This window comes from Ochlerotatus camptorhynchus, unplaced genomic scaffold (genome assembly GCF_037179485.1).
Source record: "Ochlerotatus camptorhynchus isolate MF236.1 unplaced genomic scaffold, CSIRO-AGI_Acam_v1.1 ptg000231l, whole genome shotgun sequence".
Lineage (NCBI taxonomy): Eukaryota > Metazoa > Arthropoda > Insecta > Diptera > Culicidae > Ochlerotatus > Ochlerotatus camptorhynchus.
Window position 1 is genome coordinate 1,191,221 of NW_027040721.1, and position 23,351 is coordinate 1,214,571.

Genomic DNA, 23,351 nt, shown 5'->3' on the forward strand with positions numbered 1-23,351 from the left:
AAATTAGATTCAGTATACACAGGACCATTTACAATAATTGATATTCAACATCCAAACGCAATAATTAAAAACCAAATAACAAATGAAAATCAAATCGTACATAAAAATAGATTAATAGTTTAAATATCTCATATAATCAAAAAAAATATTTGTAAGACAATTTAGTAAAGAATCCACCGAGCCTAGTTTCAAAAAAAAAAATGAAAATCAAAAAAAAAAAAAATTATAACGAAAATTGAAACAGGTGAAAGTTCCCAGTTTTATACTGAGGAGTGCGAAACTCGGTTAGTTAAATAAATTGTCGTAAAACCATTATAACATAATTATAAAACAAAATCAAATTTATATAGAGACATCTGGAGTAGTCACAAAATTTAGAATGGTTACATTTCATTTCATTTCATTACACCATTCTCCCAAAAAGGGAAGGTGTCATGTGCATCCCTACAAATAACCACGACAATAACCATATCGTAAACAAACAAAGTCATTAACTTCAATCCGAACAAAGTTCATAGATTCAAATTACATAAAATGCAATTGCAACCATATGCGGCGATTGCGCCACAGCGTTAGAGTTATTTCATTTCCACTTTCCTCTCAACGCGTGAGGCCTATACCGAAGTGCCAACGCAAGGTGTCATGTTGCGCAGTCGGGTAGGACCACCAAGTCACCAAAAATGCAGACCTGGCAAAGATGCATATTTTGGGTATCGGCACTCCAGTCGTCTCGTTCTTACATGTAGACTAACTAGGATAAGCAAGAACATGTAAATGCTATATAAACCAAATATTTCATAATATACAAGACAATTATCGATCAGCAGTCAAACTCTCTTCACTGCGGTCCTCACTGGTAGATACTCTGTTTAGAGTCTACCATAGTTTGGATACCGCATATCAAAGAAAGCCCTTCTCCAAAGGAAGTCTGTTCGATCGATCCATGTAGGCTCAACCTGCTACACTATCCATCGTCCACATTGCAAAAATTGGGCGACTACGGTGGGCTGGGCACGTCGTAAGAATGCCGCACGACGACCCAGTGAAAATGGTTCTAGAAAGCGACCCAACAGGAACAAGAAGAAGAGGCGCGCAGCGGGCAAGGTGGATCGACCAAGTAGAAGGTGACCTGCGGACCCTTCGCAGACTACGAGGCTGGCGAACTGTGGCCATGGATCGAGTAGAGTGGAGACGACTTCTTCGGACAGCAGAGGACAACAAGGCCTTAGCCTGATTGGTAAGGTAAGTAAGGGTGAAATTGACTAAAATTCATAGTCTGCACAGAATGGTGATGTATGAAACCATTTTAATAGATTCTCCAGACGTTTTTCTACAAGAGTGACAATATTTCAGAACGTATATTAACCACAATGAGGCATTTTTTAAGCCATTTATACAATATTTTAAGAAACTTGGGTAAATTGCTCCAAAACCCCCAACTTGCCCTATTCTGCACAGGATGAAACTATTTTCACTGGATTCCTGAGACGTTTTGCCATAAGAATGATTTTATTTGCAAAGGTTAAATCAGCGCTGATCAGAGATAATGAATTTTGCTCCTTTTATGTAGCTTTTTTCCCACAGTGCGACGCCAGGAAGGCAGCTCCCACACCTGGACCCTACCTATCGACCCATCAACTCATGAACCGGGGACCAACGGCTTTACTTCCCTTCCGAAGGAAGGCGTGATCAGAGATGTTATGCCTCAGAACATCCCGGCGGCGCCGACTGGGATTGAACCCAGGCCTGCTGGGGTGAGAAGCAATCACGCTTACCACTACACCACCGGTGCCGCTACATATATGTTGGTTGAGTGTGAGGATTGAATCCAATGGATTGTTTATAAATTGGAGTTGTTCCTAATGAATCTGTTTTCAAGCAAAATATATCAGAGTATTTGATACAAATGTTTAATATTATGTCTCGATCTGTTTCATTAAGGTGATTAAGATTTAATTCTGATCGAAGGGTATCAATTCTTTTTTTTTGTCATACTTTGGCGTTGGACCGAGTTCAAATATTTCATAATCTCTTGATTTTCGTATTTGAGGTGTAATAGATTTTAAATTAATGGGATAATTTTTCACATTCATTTTACGAACTGAAATTTTTCCATTTTCTGGTATAGCAAGAGTATTTGCAATAAATACATGATAATCAATCCGTTGTGCTAGGATCACACAAGGCTCTGTTTCGTTAGTAGAAATATATGTTATGATTTATTTTCTCGCTGGAATTGTTAAAAATGTTCCATTTGCTTTGCTCAGAGGGATGCAAATATTTGGTTGATTTGTTGTTAATGTTAAACTTGAGGTTTCAAAATCAATTCTTGATTTATACTGACTTAAAAAATCAGTCCCAATCAATCCAGTGATGTTATTTGGTAGGTTGTGGACAACATGAAATGTTAATGGAAATTTAAACTTACCATGCTTTAAAAATGTGTGCACACATCCTTGTGAAGTAGTTATTGCATTAACTCCCTTAATATTTATTTTATATTTGTCATTTATTTCAATCCATTTAGGTATGTATGTTTGGTCAATTATGCAACAAGAGGCTCCACTATCAATAACAAAATCTATACTATGATTGTATAGAATAAATTTAGCTCTAATTGCATGGTTCATTGAGAACAAGAAATAAATCATTCGAATTTGTTTCACAGTGATTTGAATTTAGTTGATCATCAGTAGCTCGCTGTGAAGAAATCAGATTAATTGAATTCCTTTTATCTTTGTAATTGTGAAAATTTCGATTATTATTTTTGTTCGGATTATAATTTTGGTTGTTTTAATAATAATCACGATTATAACGATCTTTATCAAAATTTGGCTTATTATAACTTTCGTATTTATTAAACACACTTTTTCGATTAAACCCAAATTTACGAGTATTAGGAAATGTGTATTTTTTTGGATTATTTTGGTTGTAATAAGATTGGTTAGAAAATCTTCTGCTTGTTCCAATCCATAATGCATTTTCTGGATTTTCAGCTGGAATTGAAGCTACTTCTAAAGCATCAGAAATTGCTTTATTTAGGTTTGTCGAATTTCTAGCCTTAATAAAAAAAAAAGAATTTTGGTTGTCACGAAGGCCTGCGGCAAAAGCATTCACAGCTATTGGCTCCACTATTGGTGCATCTGCAGATTCATTTACGAATGTTCCTTGTGAAACATGTGCAGCAGCAAGCTTAGCTGCAAGAATATTCATGTCATTTCCAAATTCTAAAATAGTCTTTTTGCCTTGTTTGAGGGCAAACATTTCATTTTCAATAGCTTTAGGTTTAATTTTTACACCGAATTTCAACTTTAATCTGTTAGAGACTTGATTCAATGTTGCAGTCCCATCAGTTGCTCCATGAGCTGAACCAATTAATCTGGTTTTAACGAAAACAATTATATCATTTACCGGTACTCCTGTGGAGTATGTTTGCAATAGATTTACATTTTCGATAAAGTTGAATTCCCATCAAAATGATCTACAAGCTTAAGTCAAGTTTTTCTTCATTAGCCATCTCGAATTTTCCTTCAGTTGTGTCAGTTGTTGTTTCAGATTCAGTAGCACCTTCTTCACTACCGTTTAATAATTCTATAGTATCATTAACAATTATTTTTATCCTCTTGTATCGATTGATTATTGGATTAAAATCTTTTATGTTAAAATTATTCTTATTCCCTAATAAAACTGCTTTAGCTTTTTTAATAGCTTCTCAAACATTGATTTTAGGGGTATAGTTTGGTTAAAGATGTTTTTGCATATGTTAATCTGCTTCTTTTGAAGTAGACGGTTTGGTGATTAATCTACCTAAAAGTGAGATAAAAAAAAAATTATCTGATTCAAATCCCAAGTAACATTTCAAGTTTTATCGAGGTTTTAAAGCATGCTACAAGTCTAAATCATGGTCTTCAGAACCCTAATAAAACCAAAATTGTTACTTGGGTATAGAGACTTAACGTCTTCAATAAAGTTGTAGCAAATGTTATTTTTGAATAAATATTTTAATTTTAAAAGATAGCATGTTACAATGTTCAGCGAAAATGTGTATTTTTGTACGGCAAACAACTTTGTAGAATATGTAAAAAATATCGAAAATCTAGGAAAAAAAGTTATACTTAAAAGAATGATTTGAAGGAGTAAACTCTCTGATTTTTTCCAAGAATTGCTGATTCTGGTTGCTCGCGAAGGTGTTGTTTGAGTAGCCTATTTAATAATTTCTGTCGCATCCTTTTGCTTTGCCTCTCGAAGCTTCATTTGCGTTGCAAATGCCAGCTGATTCGGTTGGTAGCGATGTCTAATACTAGCTGATTATTTCCTGTTCGTTGCATTGCAATCTTCGAAAGGAACTGCTCTTCGACCGATACTTACATCTTTCGGAGCTGATAAAACATTTGAAAGGTTTTTTGAAGTATTCGGAGCAACGTCCTAAAACCCTCTGCTTTGAGCGGCCATGTGCATTCCATTTTTAATTTTAAATAGATACAAAGATTTCCAGTATGTTTTTTATTTATTTTAGAAGGAACAACCAGAGACATCGGAATTGATTGTGTATGCTTCGATAACGTGCTCGTGGACATTTTGAAATTTCATCGTTGGCATGCCCTTCAATTCAAAGCGAGAAGAGACCAAGTTTATCAAATTCTATGGTAAAGAAGAAGAGGAGACCAAAACATTATTAAAGGGCGAACACGAAATTATTGCGACACCGAAAATGTCATGCCAATTTTCTTATAATGTTTAGAATCAAACCAAAATTTTAGGGTAGTTTTATACATATATTTACTTCAAAAATCAAAAGAAAAGTTAATCGATGGAGCCTTGAGTGTAAAATTGAACGCATTTTCGCTTGATGCCCTCCATCAAAGTCTTTACAGTGTCATCCGGTACCAGTTTCTCAGTTTTTTTTTTCCATTTTCTTAACATGTCCTTCTCGTCTTTGACTGTCTTCTTGCTCTTCCGAAGTTCCCGCTTCATTATTGCCCAGTACTGCTCCACCGAGCGCAGCTCCGGACAGTTTGGCGGATTCATCTCCTTTGGAACAAAATGGACAGAATTGGCCTCATACTACTCCAGGACACTTTAAGAATAGTGGCATGATGCCACATCTGGCCAAAATAGCGGAGTTTTGTCGTGCTGCTGCAAGAACGGCAAAAGGCGCTTCTCGAGGCACTCAGATTTGTAGATCTCGCCATTTACTGTGCCCTTTGTCACGAAAGGCTCACTCCTCAGTCCGCAAGAGCAAATGGCCTGCCAAATGAGATATTTGGAGGCGAACTTCGACATTTTCTTCTTCTTAAATTTGTCGTCCACATTGAACTTGCTCTTGCCGGTGAAAAACTCCAACCCCGGAATTTGCTTAAAATCGGCTTTTATATACGTTTCGTCGTCCATCACACAGCAGCCATATTTTGTCAGCATCTTCTCGTAGAGCTTCCCAGTTCAGCTTCGAACCTCTTCGGATACGGTTGTGTATATGTTTGTTTCTGTTTTGTGCCTGCGTTCGCTGATTTTGCCAGATTAGCGCTGGCACTCTGCCTCCCGGACGGTTATACGTGTGTGATTGGTGGTTTTCTCGCTTTCCGAGAAGTTTTGGAATCGAAAAAGAAAACGTGATGCATCATTGTTGCGACACCCCTCGTGTAGCAACGCACCTTCTCACCAGCTAAAGAAACTCCAACCTTTACTTGCCTTGGCTCGGCTGACAGTTGTTGAATGCCGATAAGGACGGTACGGGAAAATAATTGTCATTTAAGAACAAGTGAAACCATGTGACACGATGTCGCGATTACCTAAAATTATTCTTTGGATTTAGTTTAAAATTAATGAAATTGTTATCTATATTATCTGTGCTTAAATCTAAGTTGCTATTTGTAGTTGCAAAGTTGTAGGTTAAGTTGATTGGGTAAACGATCGAGCCTCTAAATTGAAACCTAATTTCGTTGTTTCTAATACGGACTCGGTTCAGGAGTTGGCCAGTTTCTTATAAAACAGTTTCGTTACCGGGTTACAACGACGGAGAATTACAAAACGAAATTTTAACGTATCCTCAATAAATCGTTAAACGTTCGGAGTCTACTTTCTCTTCGTTGGAAAACCAACAATTTAAAATTTCGTTTTTCCCGGACTGCGAAACGATGCCACTTGATCGAACCCCACAAGAGCCGGGATACAGCGAATTCGGCTGCCCGAGCTGCCCTATCTGCAAGTTGAACGATGATAGCCGGATGGTCCAATGCGATGACTGCAGCATTTGGTATCACTTTGGCTGTGTAAGTGTGACGCAAGATGTAGAGGACCACGACTGGAGCTGCCAACAATGCCAAGCAGCTAAAAAAGCAGCCAAATCCAGAGAAAAATCCCCGATTCAGAATAATCCACCCACGCAGCCCATCGAAGGTGCCACCGGTCAAATAAATTTGCAGCAGAAGGTATCGTCAAACGGCCAAGGAGATTTCGTTCCGAAGAATTTGCCCAGATCGACTAGTGGAAACATAGAACAGCTAGAGCAAAACACTACGAATGGTGGAGGAAATTTAACCGTAGCGCAAGCGGAGATACGATTGAAGATGCTTGAGGAGGAAAAAGCCCTCGAGCGCAAATATCTGGAAAGAAAGTACCAGATCATGATGGAAGCCGCCGGTGGTTCTTCCTCCCCGTTACAGGCTAGTATCACGAACGCTGGTTCCCCTGGTGCCCCACCGTTTCATTCGTCTCCGGTTACCACAAATTTACGACCGGAAGCACCTATATTTCACTCCCGCCACGAAAATTGCACTGATGCATACGATAATTCGATGATGTTGAACAGGAGCCAAATTGCTGCCCGTCAAGCCGTCCCAAGGGATCTACCAACTTTTAGTGGTGACCCTGAAGAATGGCCTCTTTTCGTGGCCACGTTTGAGAGCACAACACGGATGTGCGGCTATAGTCAGGAAGAAAATACGATTCGACTACAAAGATGCCTCCAGGGGAAAGCAAAAGAGGCTGTTCGAAGTCAGCTGTTGCACGCAACCAATGTGGACAACGTCATCTCTACACTAAGGATGCTTTTCGGTCGCCCGGAGATAATCGTGCATTCAATAATCCGCAAGATCCATGCGTTGCCAGCGCCGAGGGTCGACAGGATGGGTTCACTGGTAGACTTCGCAGTGGCCGTTCGGAATATGGTCGCTACTGTCCAAGCGTGCAATCTGGAAGGGTACCTGTACAACATATCTCTGCTACAGGAGCTTGTGGATCGTTTGCCCCCAATGATCAAATTGAATTGGGCCATGCATCGTCAGGCAATGAACCAAGTTTCGCTTGGTGACTTCAGTGCCTGGCTCAACAGTCTGGCAGAGGCGGCTAGCCTCGTAACGATTCCCCCACCGATCGCAACTGCTGAATCAAAGCCAAGGCGTGGTCGAAAGGATGACAGTTTTCTGAACGCACACCACGAAACGTCATCGTATCCGGAGCGAAAGCCGATTGGCGACGATAAACGTGAAGGATGTTTCGTCTGCGATGGGAAGTGTGCTTCGGCCGAGCACTGCAAGAAGTTCCTGAGTTATGATCACTCTACGCGATGGACGACTGTCAGAGAACGCAAACTATGCCGGCGTTGCCTCAAGAAACATCGAGGGTTCTGCAGGTCAACGAATGAATGCAGAATCAACGGGTGTACAAGCAAGCACAATCAGCTGCTACACAATAATTCGCCGCAAAAACCGCAAACGTCACAACAGCGAGATTCTGAGCCAATGCCTGCTACACCAAAGCCAGGTACGTCATCGGCTGTAACAACTACGCAAACCATCTGCAATACCCATCGTAGCGACGTCAAGGCAGTCCTGTTCCGATACGTACCCGTTGTACTGTACGGACGTGGGACTAAAATCGAAACCTATGCCTTTTTAGACGACGGTTCGTCGTTGACGTTGCTTGAGGAAGATTTGGCGACCGAATTGCAGCTCGACGGCGTCGATCACCCACTATGCTTACAATGGACAGCAGATATGTGCCGCTACGAGGATTCGTCGCAAAAGGTGTCCTTGCTAATTTCCGGTTCTCGCAATCAAGGGACACGTTATCAACTTCCGGAGGTACACACCGTCAAGCAACTCAAGCTTCCTCCTCAAACTTTGGCGTTCGACAAGTTAGCTGACACATACACATATCTCAAGGGCTTACCGGTCGATTCCTACACCAACGTGCGCCCAAGGATCCTGATTGGAATTAACAACTGGCGTGTAGGTCACGTTCTTGACAGCCGTGAAGGAAAAGAGTTCGAGCCTGTCGCATCGAAAACTCGCTTAGGGTGGATGGTATATGGCGTACATGCTGGCGATCAACACCAAGAAGGCTATACCACCCACCATAGTTACCACATCTGCCCGAACTCCGGTCAGGCTGATGACGATCTACATAGAGCTGTGAAAAGTTTCTTCGCTCTTGATAGCATTAGAATTACAAAGCCGGACAAACTGATCGTTTCCAGTGAGGATGAGCGCGCCTGGTCCATGATGCGTTCCATTACCACTCCACGGAATGGGCGCTACCAAACAGGGCTTCTCTGGAAATATGACGACGTAAGGCTACCCGACAACAAGACGATGGCGATTAAAAGATGGCAGTGTTTAGAACGCAGGATGGCCAGAGAACCCCAGCTTGGCGCAGCACTTAGAGCAAAAATGGAGGATTATTTGCGCAAAGGATACGCACGAAAGTTGACACCCGAAGAACTGACGCAATGTCATCGATTCCTGTGGAGCAGCGGTAAGGATCAAAACAACCCCGACGTATACGTCTTGATGGTTATGTCCTTCGGGGCGACGTGCTCACCCAGCCTAGCCCAATTCGTTAAAAACGAAAACGCGGAGCGCTTCCGGCGTCAGTTTCCGACTGCGGTGGATGCAATCGTAAAATAGCATTACGTTGACGACATGTACACGAGCGTCCAGAACGTGGAGGAAGCAATCGAGCTAGCGAAGGAAGTTAGAGAGATCCACTCTCGCGCTGGGTTTGAAATGACTAACTGGGTTTCTAATTCGCGTGACGTTCTCACGGCCCTTGGTGCAGTAGAAGTTGCTGAAAAGAACTTAGACACGGCGGTAGACGTCGCCAACGAGAAGGGTCTTGGCATGTGGTGGTCGACGAACTCGGATGTCTTCTCATACAAGCTGTTCCTGGAACGTAACATGGACATTCTCTCTGGAACGAGACGCCCAACTAAGCGGGAGCTACTGCGAACGATGATGAGCGTCTACGACCCACTTGGGCTCATCGCAAACTATATGATGTTTTTGAAGATGCTCTTGCAAGAAGTTTGGCGGTCTGGAGTAAGCTGGGACGAGTGCATTGCGGAACGTGAATGGGAGAAGTGGAAGATCTGGTTGCAGTTTCTACCGAAGCTTGAAAATTTGCGGATTCCTCGCTGCTACCGCCAGAAGACGTCGGTACATTCCTCCGTTCAACTCCACATATTCGTGGACGCAAGCGAGAACGGTTACGCTGCTGTGTGTTATTTCCGGTTTGAAGAGGATGATCAAATCGAATGCTCATTGATCGGAGCCAAAAGTCGTGTCGCACCGCTCAAGTTTGTATCCATACCCCGCTTAGAACTGCAGGCAGGGGTCATCGGCGCCCGATTGGCAAAAGCCGTAGAACAAGGCCACTCGTACAACATCACCAAGCGATTCTTCTGGACAGACGCTCGTGACGTCTTATGCTGGCTGAATTCCGACCATCGACGATATAGCCAGTTCGTCGCTTTCCGTGTAAGTGAGCTGTTGGAGACCACGGATGTTGCTGAATGGCGATGGGTGCCTACGAAATTGAACGTTGCCGACGAAGCCACGAAGTGGAAGCGTGCACCAAGCCTTGATTATGATAGTCGGTGGTTCAACGGCCCTGAATTTTTGCTGCAACCGGAAGAAAACTGGCCGAAGCTCCCAGCTTTAGAATCCACCAAAGAGGAGCTCCGTCAAAACCGTCAAAACTTGCTACACCACCGTGACGTTGATGATTGGGTTCTTACTCCAACAGACTTTTCATGTTGGAAACGTTTGCTTCATGCTGTGGCGTTCGTAATGCGGTTTCCCAGGAATCTCCGGAAAAAGATAGCTGCCGAACAACCTGATACTGGTCCATTGAGTGCTGATGAATTGAACGACGCTGCCAGTTATATCTATCGCCGAGCTCAAGAGGACATCTACAGTGAGGAACGAAAGCTGCTTGCGAAACCTGGACCGGCTCTTGGTACGCGGATTCTACCTAAAGATAACTCTCTGTATAAAGTGGAACCATATCTCGATAGTGCTGGGGTGATGCGTATGCGTGGTCGCATTAGCGCTTGCGATTTAATTGATGAGTCTACGAAGCATCCTGTCATCCTTCCTCGAGAGCACTACATCACATCACTGGTCGTTCAAAAAGTTCATGAGGAATTCCATCACCAATGCCACCAGACCGTGCTGAACGAAATACGGCGAAGATATTACATTCCTCGTTTGCGGGTAGTTCTCAACAAAACTCGTCGAAATTGCCAGAAATGTAAAATCATGACTGCTAAACCACAGCCTCCTTCAATGGCCGATTTACCGAAAACTCGACTCGCGGCATTTGTTAGGCCTTTCTCTTACGTGGGCATTGACTATTTCGGCCCGATGCAGGTAGTAATCGGTCGCCGTGTTGAGAAGCGCTGGGGCGTGCTAGCTACGTGTCTGACCACTCGAGCTGTGCATATCGAGCTGGCTCATTCGTTGACGACGGACTCCTGTATAATGTGCCTGCAAAACATCATAGCGCGACGGGGATCTCCAATCGAGATTGTTAGTGATCGAGGAACCAACCTGGTCGGTGCGAGTAAAGAGCTGAAGGAAGCTTTAGCTCAGGTAGATCAAGAGCGGCTGATGAAAGAGTTTACGACCGAGAACCTCAAATGGTCGTTTAACCCACCTGCTTCTCCTCATATGAGAGGAAGCTGGGAGAGACTGATACAATCAGTAAAGAAGATTTTGACCAGCATACTTCCAACTCAACGGCTGCCAACAGACGAAGTACTCAGGAACTCTCTTGTGATGATTGAGAACATCATCAACTCGCGCCCTCTGACCTATGTACCAGTTGACAGCGAGGCTGCCCCGGCTCTTACCCCGAATAGCTTTCTGCTGGGCTCTACAGATGGCTCGAAACCCCTAGTACTTCACGATGATAGCGGCTTAGCTCTCCGAAGTGCTTGGAAATCATCACAAGTCCTAGCCAATATGTTTTGGAAGAAGTGGTTGGCGGAGTACCTCCCTGAAATTACTAGAAGAACTAAATGGCTTTCGGCCGGTCGACAGATCCAGATAGGAGACATCGTGATTATCGTGGACCCAAGTTTCCCGAGAAATTGCTGGCCCAAAGGCAGGGTAGTCAACACGAAGGTATCCAAGGATGGTCAAGTACGATCGGCGACGGTACGGACGGCTTCAGGTATGTACGAGCGCCCGGCAGTTCGCCTGGCAGTGCTGGACGTCGGTGCAGACAAGAGTGATCGGGACCAGGGTCCAACCACTGGGGGGGACTGTTGCGACACCCCTCGTGTAGCAACGCACCTTCTCACCAGCTAAAGAAACTCCAACCTTTACTTGCCTTGGCTCGGCTGACAGTTGTTGAATGCCGATAGGGACGGTACGGGAAAATAATTGTCATTTAAGAACAAGTGAAACCATGTGACACGATGTCGCGATTACCTAAAATTATTCTTTGGATTTAGTTTAAAATTAATGAAATTGTTATCTATATTATCTGTGCTTAAATCTAAGTTGCTATTTGTAGTTGCAAAGTTGTAGGTTAAGTTGATTGGGTAAACGATCGAGCCTCTAAATTGAAACCTAATTTCGTTGTTTCTAATACGGACTCGGTTCAGGAGTTGGCCAGTTTCTTATAAAACAGTTTCGTTACCGGGTTACAACGACGGAGAATTACAAAACGAAATTTTAACGTATCCTCAATAAATCGTTAAACGTTCGGAGTCTACTTTCTCTTCGTTGGAAAACCAACATGCAGGCATCAGAAGAGATGTCGCTATCTGCGTTGTTTGTTTTTTCTTCGCTTGTGCTCCCGGTACAGAAATTTGTGGCGTCGCGAGTGATAGTTTTTGATTTCAGTTTGTTTACGCGTTGTATGATTTTGTGAGCGGTCGCTTCGTGTTCGCGTCATGGAGCAATCGACTACATTCGACCAGAGGATTGATCCCCGTAGGGCGGGTCTATGATCGAAGCTACTACACCAAGCGTGACATAGCTGCTTGCAAGGGATTCAGTTGGACTGATTTGGTGAGATTGTTCCTTTCTCCTACTTTTGTCTATTTAAACTTAATTTCTATGAATTCGTTTGGAATCATTTGATTCGGATGAGACTCTTAACTTTTATTTGTTTACATTGTGTTTCAATCGGTATTCTTAAGAACTTCGCAAAATAAGGTTTCAATATTTAAATTGAGCAGCTCGACTAGTCTGGTGGCTGCCGCTTTTGCTTACTGAGTAGAAGACCGTGGGAGATCCACATTGTAAAGATTCCCTATTTTCAGCTTTTTTACAGGCTGGAGTTGTTGTTTGAACCATTTAGTTTATCAATTTAATTTATCTGTATAACAATTATTCACAAGCATTCTTCCAGGTCAATTCAAGAATAGTTTGATGATGATAAATCTTTCTAATATTCACATTACAGTTATGACCCGATTCTGTCAACCTCTCCGCGCATCAGACTGTTATTTTTCAATAATTCCACATAATTGTAATTTCATACCTTCCTCCTTCAAGATGAATGTTTAAGATACACATACTTTGCTAGCTGGCAAAATGGGGTCATTGCTGTATAATTATTCTCTTTTTGCAGCTTTCATTCAGACTGGATCTATTGATTTAAATTATTTGAGTTTTCTTCCAGCTCTTTGATGACGGAACATCACTAGATTTATACTGTAATGATTCACTCTTACAGCTTTCACCCTGGTTTTGTCTGTTGATTTGATTTGTTTGAATTGGTTTTCAGCTCTTTGGTGTTGGCAGTCGCGGGCGATCAATTTTGCTCATGCTCATGCTCTAAGTTTATTTTCAGCATTTCGATGATGGAACGTCTTCAGATTTATATTATAATGGGGCTTATTACGGGTGTCACATCACGGTGAAAAGTTGTCACTTGTCGTCACGGTGAAGTGATTCCCATTTGATTTGTACGGTAATCACGGCTCTTATTCTGAGTATCACTTGCTTATCACCGTGTAGTGACACCCGAAATAAGGCCCAATGATACACCATTTGGTTTTGGCTTCGGGCAAATCCAAGTATAATGCATGATAACACTGATACATTTAAAACCATGGTCGCATCACTTATCAAGGTGAATCCTGATCCAACAAACCCAACTTACTAACAAAATCTCATTTTCCGTGTTTTTTGTTGGAGTGCAGAGGTATACACTGCCCACAAACAACAAAGGTCACTCTAATATTCCTTCCCTACTCCCACCTGATTGCAAGGACGTGGCCGGCGCCGTTATTGATCTACAACATTTAGAGTCACTGAAATTTGTACAATGAGAATGGACGGTCACTCCCAGCCCCATTCAGTTGATTCATTGTACAATTTCACTGATTCTGATCAATCACGGAGTAGCAACCAATCTAAGCTAAGCTAAGCTAGCTATTGGTTATCGTATATGTATAGTGTTTATAGTACTACATATCTTTCATTATTGACTTTACATCATTTAATATTATTGTAAAGTACATTTTATTATACTTAATTCTTAATGTTAGCTATTATGAGCGGCTCCAGGGAAGCATAGTGCCAGCTTGAAAAGAAATCTGAATCGTTCATTATCTGTTTTGTAAAAATATTGTGTTTATTGTATCTTGTTACATGGCATTATAACGCATTTTCAATATTACATTACATTTAAATAAGTATTAACCCGGTTTCACACATTTCAGGTCATCCAGGTCTTAAATAAGATGGGATCCGTTCCTTTTATCAACAGTTGTGATATTGCATCATATGCTGAAAATATATGAATTATCGCGAATTTATGTTTTTCATTACATACCAGGTGAGGGCTTAATCACAGACAAACAGACGTAACTCTTCATTAGGTATCTTCGTTCACGCATTTAACGGTTGATTTGATTATTATCAGTTCCGCGAACTACTCGCCGCAGCGCTGGCATCGGATCACTATAGAACTTTAATGCAATATTGTTTGCGAGTTAGCGAGCAAGCATGTTTTCCGCGAGAAGCCCGAGAGATGTCGTTACTGAGGTTCTATGTTTGGAGATACTATGTTTTCAAGAAAAACTTTTTCAAAGAGTTACGTCTGTTTGGCTGTGGCTTAATCATGTTTTGCCGTGGAGTGTTTTGGTTTTGAGATGCTCGATAACCTTAGAGGGATAGGTTTTGCTTAATGAGCAGAATATCATGGGTTTAATCCCAAGCTCTCCCACAACATAACACAACACAAACATATCAAGTATCATTCTAGCTAAAAATATTTATTTGCATAATATAACCTGGAAATTTCAGGGTTACATCTTCCCTATTGGAAGCTGAGGAGACATAGAGCTGCATCATATTGTATGTAAAATAATTATTATTTTCAATGCGGAATACCAGTTTTTTTTTATCCATATAAATGTATTTTCATTATAACGTATTTTAATGTTCTGATATATTTCATTTCTCCATAACATATGTTTACTATATATATAAATAAATACTGGGTTGGGAGGGAGCATCAGGGTATCATTTGACCTGAAACTGGACGATTGGAGTGGTATGACAACCGGAGTCTAGGAGGGAATAAACACTATCATTTTCTTTATCCTACCGATTCGATTGTGATGGTGTGAATTCTACTCCAACAGTTTCATGGAGATTGACGCGCCCTTCTTAACAAACCATCCTGTAGGAAGCTTAATAAGTATTGCGAATTGCGTTATTGGATTTGTTGGATCGTATCGTTGGAAGGAGATTCTTAAATTCCCGTGGATTTCGCGTAAGTGCCTCTGCTTATGGGTCCACCCCACCGTTTTTGGCCCTTCATACAGCGATATTGTGAATTCAGATCGGTAGCTCAAATTGATCTTGCTATTAAGTGGAGCTGCATACAAGACAAGATCTTCGAAGGGATGGTAACTACCTTACATACATACATACATACATACATACATCTTCTCGTAGAGCTTCCGTGCCCGAGTTTTAGCCATCGATTGTTGCCGCTCATCGCGGTTTGGGAAGTTCTGTACCTTGTATGTATGTAGTCCAGCTCTCTTCTTTGCATTCTGGACGTAGCTCTGCGACATGCCGATCTTTTTAGCCAAATCACGGCTTGAGACGTTGGGATTTGCTTTAATCATCCGCTTCACCTTTCCCTCCGTCTTTTTGTTCTGCGGTCCCGGTTTTCTTCAAGCTCCTTTGCCGTGGTCCAACGTCAACCGCTCCTGGAACCGCTTCAACACTCTGGAGACGGTTGAATGGTGAATGTTCAACATTTTTCCCAACTGCCCGTGCGACAGGTCAGGAAATTCCAGGTGTTTGGAAAGAATTTGTTCTCTCAACTCGCGTTGGTTCACCTTCATTTTCGTTGAATCGAAAAACACGACTTCGAGTTTGACAGCGTGTACACAATACACATCAATGAGAAAGTGTGCAAAATTTGGTTGATTTTTACCCAATGGTAAAAAAGTTATGCCCTGTTGAATGTGTCGCAATAATTTCGTGCTCGCCCTTTATTAGCATATAAATTTTACAAAGGAAATCACTTCTTTGCATTGCGGTTCTTGAAATTATCACATGCGCATACCTGAAGTTGATGATTCCGCCATTTTTTAACGGTTTGCAGCAGTTCACCTTTTCCGTTTCTACTCTTATAGAATTTGAAAGCTTACTATCAATAAAACGCATAAATTTGTTTACTCAAGATAAAGTTAAATTTAATTCTCCTTAAAATAATTGTTTTAAGTATAACTTTTTTCCTAGATTTTCAATATATTGAACATATTCGGCAAAGTTGTTTGCCGCACAAAAATACATATTTTCGCTGAACATTGTAACATGCTATCTTTTAAAATAAAAATATTTTTTCAAAAATTAGACATTTGCAGGAGTTTTTGAGTTATTAAAAACACCTAAAAGATCGCGTGCTGCCACATGTTCTTATAACTTTTCGGCAGTAAAATAAGTATAGATTCAGAATCCTTCCTAGAATTTTGCGCCAATTTGCGCCGGAAGTAGTTATTTGAGAAGCAAATACCACTAATATTCTTCAATTTTCTTCTCTTTAGTTGGTTGTGTATGGTTACGGCTTTTCTTCACATTGCTCTGCAATTGTAATATAATATCCTGTGTGTCTAATAACTCTTTCATACATCTTTTTATTATAACTTATATGATTTTATTTTATTTTTTTTATTTCTATAAATAGCTACAACTAACTAAATTGCAACTGAATAATGTTAACAAAATTGATTGCTGGGTAATTAAGAATATTAAAGAACTGATTTTCCAATTTCAAAAATAGTAAAAATTTATGCAACAACCGCCCAACTTAAAAAATAATAATAATGAATTTTTAATTTTGGAGTTAATTTTCTAAATCATTTACATAAACATAATCTCGTAGTCCTCCGTCAACAATGCGGTCGTGCCTTGGATACCACACTCAACTTTTTTGCATTTGATTAGAAAATAAAGTCGCTCAAAGTCCTTTGATCTTAAGTTAGTTTTCCGAGAGGAATTAAAGCTTTTTGCCAAGCTTCAACACGTGCGATGAGTAAAAACAAGTTATCCTAATATTAACTTTGATGATCTAGTAAAAAAAAAAATCGCAAATTAAATTGGAAACTCAATTCCAATTTGCATGACACAGCTCCAATTCAGCAACTTTGTATTCTTTCGTCGTCAAATATGCTCCCACGGCTAATCCAAACAGTCGAGCATTTCTGCAAAGTTTTAGGAACTCAATCCAATTTAAAACCAACTTCCACTGCAATTCCATCGTACCTATCACGACAAACGACAACGACGACGAGCGGACGCAACTTGAAACCGACCCCGTTCCTGGGAAGTGTGCAAACAGAGCAAACAACTTCTGCCAGGGATTCAGAGTTTTGAGCGAGCAGGGGAAAAAAATTGTATATAATAAAACTCGCCCGACGAACGGGGTTAAGTAGATCTCCGGGGAAAAGTTTACCCAACAGAAGCAGCATGGCCAGTAGTTCGTAGTATTAGTTGTAGGTGGCATCCGCAGCAGCAGCAGCAGAGAAGCAAACATATTTTGCTCCATCCCAGAAGAAGTGCGATGATGATGCTATTTTGCTGATGTGATGCTTGCACGGTTCGGTCTCGGGCGCTTCTCTGTTTAAGATAAGCGAACTAGAAAATGCGGCAAACTCCAAGAATGGAATCAAACAAAACAAACAGCAAAACAACCAGTCGGTGCAAAAAAAAAATAAAAAATAAAGAACGAAAATGGGAAAACAGTGGCACTCACCGGGGTGGGAAAATCCGAGCGAGAGAAACTTTCACGTTTGGCTGAGGCCACACAAACGGGAAACCGTGTGGAAAAAAGAAACCGTTGCTTTCGAGGATCACGATGATGTGGGCGACTGAGGTGCTGAAGACAATAGCATTGAAGGCTGAACGCTGAACTCTGAGCGGAAAATAAAAGGAAAAACAGTTGATCAAATATTTTGCAGCATAAAACGTATGCTGTTGTTTTTTTTTCCTAAATAAGCCAGCCGCATTAACTTCAGACTTGGAATGCATTTGGAATTTTCCTTGGAAGGCAACGGCAGATGGACGGATGTGGCATGCAACATTTTTCGAGCTGAAAGCTCAAGATTCTCCCGTAGGCACTAAATACCGAGTCGAGTCTTTGTGTTTGTTTTATTCGCTTGACGATGCGAGGAATCACCACTAACCTACTTTGAAAAGAAGTCTCAGTGAAGGAGAAAAAAAAAACTTCCCTCTTCTTGAAACGGGATGCCAGCCTATACACATCCTCTCACATCTCGTCGCAAAATAGCTGCAAAGTGGATGCAGGCTGCGAAACGAACATAAACAATGGAGCTTTTAAATAATTTGAAAAACTCATCCCCCTCTTCCATTCGGTCCGGTTTCTGGCATTTTTTTTCCCTCTCGCACACAAGCTGTAGCTCACTGACACATAGCCCCATTTTTTCCCGTTCATCCATATTTTTTTTCTCCGTCGACGGTGGTTGTTCGGTTTCGATAAACTACTCTGCTAAACTCTTCCATAGCAGCTAGCCTCCAGTCCACTCACCAGCAACAACGGGAGGGGGACCATGGACTGAGGGGTGCTGGGACGGACCAGGAATCTTTTGTTTATCCTTTCAGGCTATCGTTTATTTTCCAATTCAACTAGAAAACTTGCCAATGATGCTGGTGCTTCTGGTGCAGTGAGCGATGCCAGTCCTGGTTTTTTCATCCGTTTAGTTTTATGGCCACTCATTTTGTCGGTGGCGATGGCAAGCAAAGCACCGTGGTTCGCGTGGATCGGTGAATCGGTGAAAAGCAATATAAACATCAACTTTCATTGGGAGCGCGAAATTGTTTGCTGCTCGTCCGATGATGTGGCGGTGTTGGTGGAAGAGAACTGGAACCGACCGGAGTTGTTCGATGTTGTTTTTTGGTGTCTATATTCCACACTAGGGTAAAAATTTCGGAAGCGATGGATTCATGCTGTGTGATCAGAAATCGAATGAATATCAATCGTTTTATGGGAACGATTGATTGATTAGGTTTGCTAGACCGGTAAAATCGTATCCAAGTGTAGTAGATTGTGTTGATATTCATTGTATTTTTCTTCGTAACATGATTAATACTAGAACTAAAATTTCCAGAAAAAAAGATAGGTTAATCCAACACTACTTAGAATAAGTTGTACACTCTTTGAAAATAGTAGATCGCTTCGGCTGGTAACGGTTGAGCTGTGACCATCTGACCAAGGTATCGTCAAAATGATGTATTTCTCACTTCGAACAGGAAGGACCCAGGCGTTAACAATTAGTGGCCGATAGGCCGAAGTTGCATCCATTTATAGACCCAATTTGAGTACAGTAGACCGCCATTACATCCACGTACCTGGAGAGTTATCATGTTAAAATTGTGAGTTTTACAAATTTCGGTCCTGCTTATATAACATCCAAATAATAAGAATATCTAAACTTGCATGTTGCCTGTGAAATACCATTTGTAGCTCATGTAGCAATTACATAAAATGTTATTAAAGGCTGCATATAAGACAATAGACATATAAGAGGTTTGGAACATGTACCCTACTTAGCTCCAAACCGAAAAAAAATGTGGGGTTGTGTACAAGACACGACTGCATGGATGACACCGGGACGGAATTTGAAAATCGATCTTCTCACTCTTCGTAATGTTTTTGAAGAATGTCCTTCGGAAAGTTGTGCACTGAAAAAATAAATCACATTTCCAATAAATCACAATTCCATTAGAATTTCATATAACTTTCATGTGATTTCATAATTGGGAATCGCACTACAAAATCACATGAACCTTATGTGTTCAATGAAAATTATGTGATTTATCACATAGAATTCATTTGATCATATGAATGTTATATGAATTTCAGATAAAAATCATTAATTTTATTATTGAAAAAATATCATGTGCGTTTCCAATGGAAACTATATGAAAACGTTATCCGGTGTGCGTGGTGTTTGCAAGGGTGGGATGTACTGTGAAATTGCCTACTGATCATACATCAACGATGTGTAAATAGGTAAGGCGCAGTGAATTTGCCGTCTCTTTCATCCTCCCGCTTTTTAAATGGTTATGCGAGAGTGACGTCAAACTCCGTCTTCCATTTAAACAACCGAATAACGAAAGAGACGACAAATTCAGTGGTCCTAACCTGTTTACACTCATTGATTTTCCATATGTGAATTTGGTTCCAAACATCAACAAACCATCGTTGCTTGTTGTCGTTTGGAACCAGTTATGTGAGGTAGGCGACTATTGTTCGTATTTGTCAGTCACCTTTCCCGCTTGGGTGTTTGACGGCGTTGACCAATGATGCCATGGAGTTTCTACCACAGTTTAGTAGCTTTGTTTCAGTTTTGCTCATCACAATAGAAACAACCATAAACAAAAAACAATATCCATCGCTTTAAACACGCAGTGCACCAAATTATGATATTTCTTTCGAAAATATAAACAATTAACAACGCCATTGACGTCAAAATTGATTCCGGCATCACTGCCAGCCAGATTGATGTGATCCCACTAGTGGACCCTACACGATTGCTTTTATTGACAAGAATCGTATTGTCAATACATTCAATATTGACGTCAATACATCGGTATTGACAATATTTCTATATTCACATCATCAATATTAATGTCAATAATTCCCCTTCGCGTCAATATATTGGTACGTGAGGGGTTCGTGTTTGTGTGTCCTTTTTATTCCACGATTGCTACTGTCAAATCGACCAATCAGAAAATGCCTCGGATTTGACAGAAATTGGCTCGAAATCGCTACCCGATTGTCAAGTCCCGTCCCAGGTATTTCGGTCCTGTGTGCATATTTAAAATTTCATACTAGGATACCCTATCGCCTATTGAAGAAACGACTTCTTCGCGATTTTATTCAAAGTGCATGCTTAATAATACTTGTACTTTTTTAATAATAACTTCAGTTCAGGCTTTGTTCTTACAAATCTGGAGAATTTATTCAACCACAATCAAAAGCAGGAAATGTTGCGAAAAATCAAATATATTATATTAACAATATGATCCACTCTTTCACTTAGCTGGCGCACCGAATTTTTAGCGATGAAAGCACCTCTGTGGCCAAAAAGGCTACCAATTTATTTGTTTATCGTCACGAGGGGTAAAATATATGAAAATTTGATTAATATTTCAAATAAATGTATTCCAGCATTTTATTTTATTTGATGACAACAGTGACATGACAGACAAATTTTAAAATAATATACACAATGTAATTTATGAAAATAATTTGACTCTTACTTTTGTAATAAGTACTATATTTGCATCCCTCGATTGTAATTGAATGATTGTTGCTGACCTTTTTCAACGCTAGATGGTGCGTGAAGTAATATTTTGCGGGTCGCCATTGCAACATTTGGAAAAGGCATGAGTGGATCATATTGTTAATATCTTGATAGAGCTGGAATTAGGGCGTAACAGCTTTTGTAAACAATGACTTCTTTCGATGATTTGTAGAAAGTCAAGGCTAGTTAACGCAAATCAACAGCACCATCGGGTAGAGGAAGACTTCCTCTACCCGATGGTTATGTAGGTTTGCGTGGGCGTGCCCTGAATTCCTATAAATCATCGAGAGAAGTAATTGTTTACAAAAGCTGCTACGCCCTAATTACAGCTCTATCTGCAACACCCCAAATTGTGCGATCAATGTGATCCACAAAGTTTTCGTGAAATAATACATGCCTTGCAAACATGTGTGAGTGGCTCGCTGTGCTCAGCGTTCTCACAAATGTTTTTTTTTTTATTATTGGCAATAATGGCGACTCTGTAGCTCTTTACTCTTATGACGAAAACAATCGTGAAACATGGCAAACATCGTCGTATCCTTTCACTCCACTGAAAAATGCTATATGTGAGAAGAGATGCTGGCTCGTCGGTGCCGTCAACTCCCAATGTGATACAGAGAGAGGTAATGCAGATCGTGAAATATTGTTGTATTAGTAAACCAAAAAATCAACGTAAACGCAAGTAGTGACGTCACTCATTGCTTGTATCGTACAGGGGTTTTTCTCACACAACTTAACCGATTGCTTCACCTCGGTAATCCAGCTCATTGGTCAACTCCAACTTCTATCACAGAATGGCATACAACCTCGACAATCAAAGAAACTGTTGGAGCCGGATGTGCCGTTGCCATCATTGTTTGTAGACGTATTAAATATGAAATTCTTTCTTAATTTGAAACCCAAGCTTTTGAAACTTTTGGAGTTTCTGTCTAAACAAAATTTGGAAATATAGCTGCCTATTTTCCATTTCAATGCGTAGGCCAGCAACATAATTTTCACAACGGTTAAATCTCTTCATTATCGGTGATTATGATGCAATAATGCTCAAAGCAATTCCAATGGCTATATCAAATGCCACCGTTGTAGATCCTTTTCTCGCCGGTCCACGCAAACCAACAACATCATCGGGAAGGGGAAAGCTTCCCCTACATGGTGATGTTAATGGTTTGCGTTGGTGTCATATGGGCGGCTAGAAAAGGGTTGATGCATATATTATGTCACGCTCTAGGGGTTCTAAGATTTTGTGACAAGCAATGCATTAGGTATAGGAAAAACATCACGATGGGTGGGATGGGGGTGGGCTGAATTTCTCCTCGATTTAGCGTGCCATAATTAATGCATGGGCCCAAAGTGCATAAGAAGGTTTGTTTACAAACAGCTTGTTTGCCCTTCTAACATGTTGTTCTTGATATACTATTTAATTATTGTTCTGCAGGTTATTACACTATTCAATATCCAAACAGCCCCACATGCATTTCTTCAGCAAGAAATCCTTCAACTATTGATTTGGTCTTAACTGTCTATTTACTTTGTAGCCAATTGGTTACCCATGCTGACTTCGGTTCTGATCACCTTCCAGTAACTTTTGAAATATCCTAAAAAATAATTTCTTATCCCAACAGCTCTACTTTCAATCACCATTGAGCTGATTGGGAGCAATATCGAACATTTATGGAATATAGCTTCGATCCAAACATTCCTTTGTAAACCAAAGTTGATATTAATCATGCTCTTGAATCTCTGGCTACTTCTATAGGTGAAGCAAGAGCTGTCTCAGTACCAAAATGGGAAGTTAAATTCGATTCAATTATAATAAACGACGATCTTCCGCTCTTGATATTTACGTCTGAAAATGTCCGTAGAAGGCAATATCAAAGAACACACGATCCTGCCATGAAAGTTATCTGGCGGGATTTGCAAAAACAAATTAAAAGGCGATTCTCTGTCCTGAGGAACAAAACTTTTGAAAATAATGCTTCGAAATTTGACCCAAGTTGAAAACCCTTTTGGAAGCTCACACACAATTTGAAATTCACAGTTCCCATTATTTCAGTTTGGGTCTTGTACTCGAAAAAAATGCAACACTTTCTTTTGTGTATAACTTTTTATGGCATGGGTAAAAATAGATAAAATTGTGAGTAAAACTAGTTTAGAGTGTAATGTTTACATAAGAAACATCTCGTCACAATCTGTCAAGTGGTTATTGAGATGGCATCCAAGCAAGAAGTGCTTCGACAAAAAATTATGGAACCGGTCGTGGAAA

General features: G+C 40.7%; 1 protein-coding gene across 1 annotated transcript; it reads left to right on the forward strand.

Moving 5' to 3' along the window:
• Positions 1 to 8,921: 8,921 nt before the first annotated feature.
• LOC135704132 (uncharacterized) lies at positions 8,922 to 11,591 on the forward strand. The gene has a single exon (XM_065225571.1). It carries the CDS (start codon positions 8,922 to 8,924, stop codon positions 11,589 to 11,591), a length of 2,670 nt encoding a protein of 889 aa, XP_065081643.1.
• Positions 11,592 to 23,351: the final 11,760 nt, after the last annotated feature.

Coding starts and splice junctions, on each gene's coding strand:
- LOC135704132 (XM_065225571.1), top strand. CDS start 8,922: ATGTACACGAGCGTCCAGAACGTGGAGGAAGCAATCGAGCTAGCGAAG.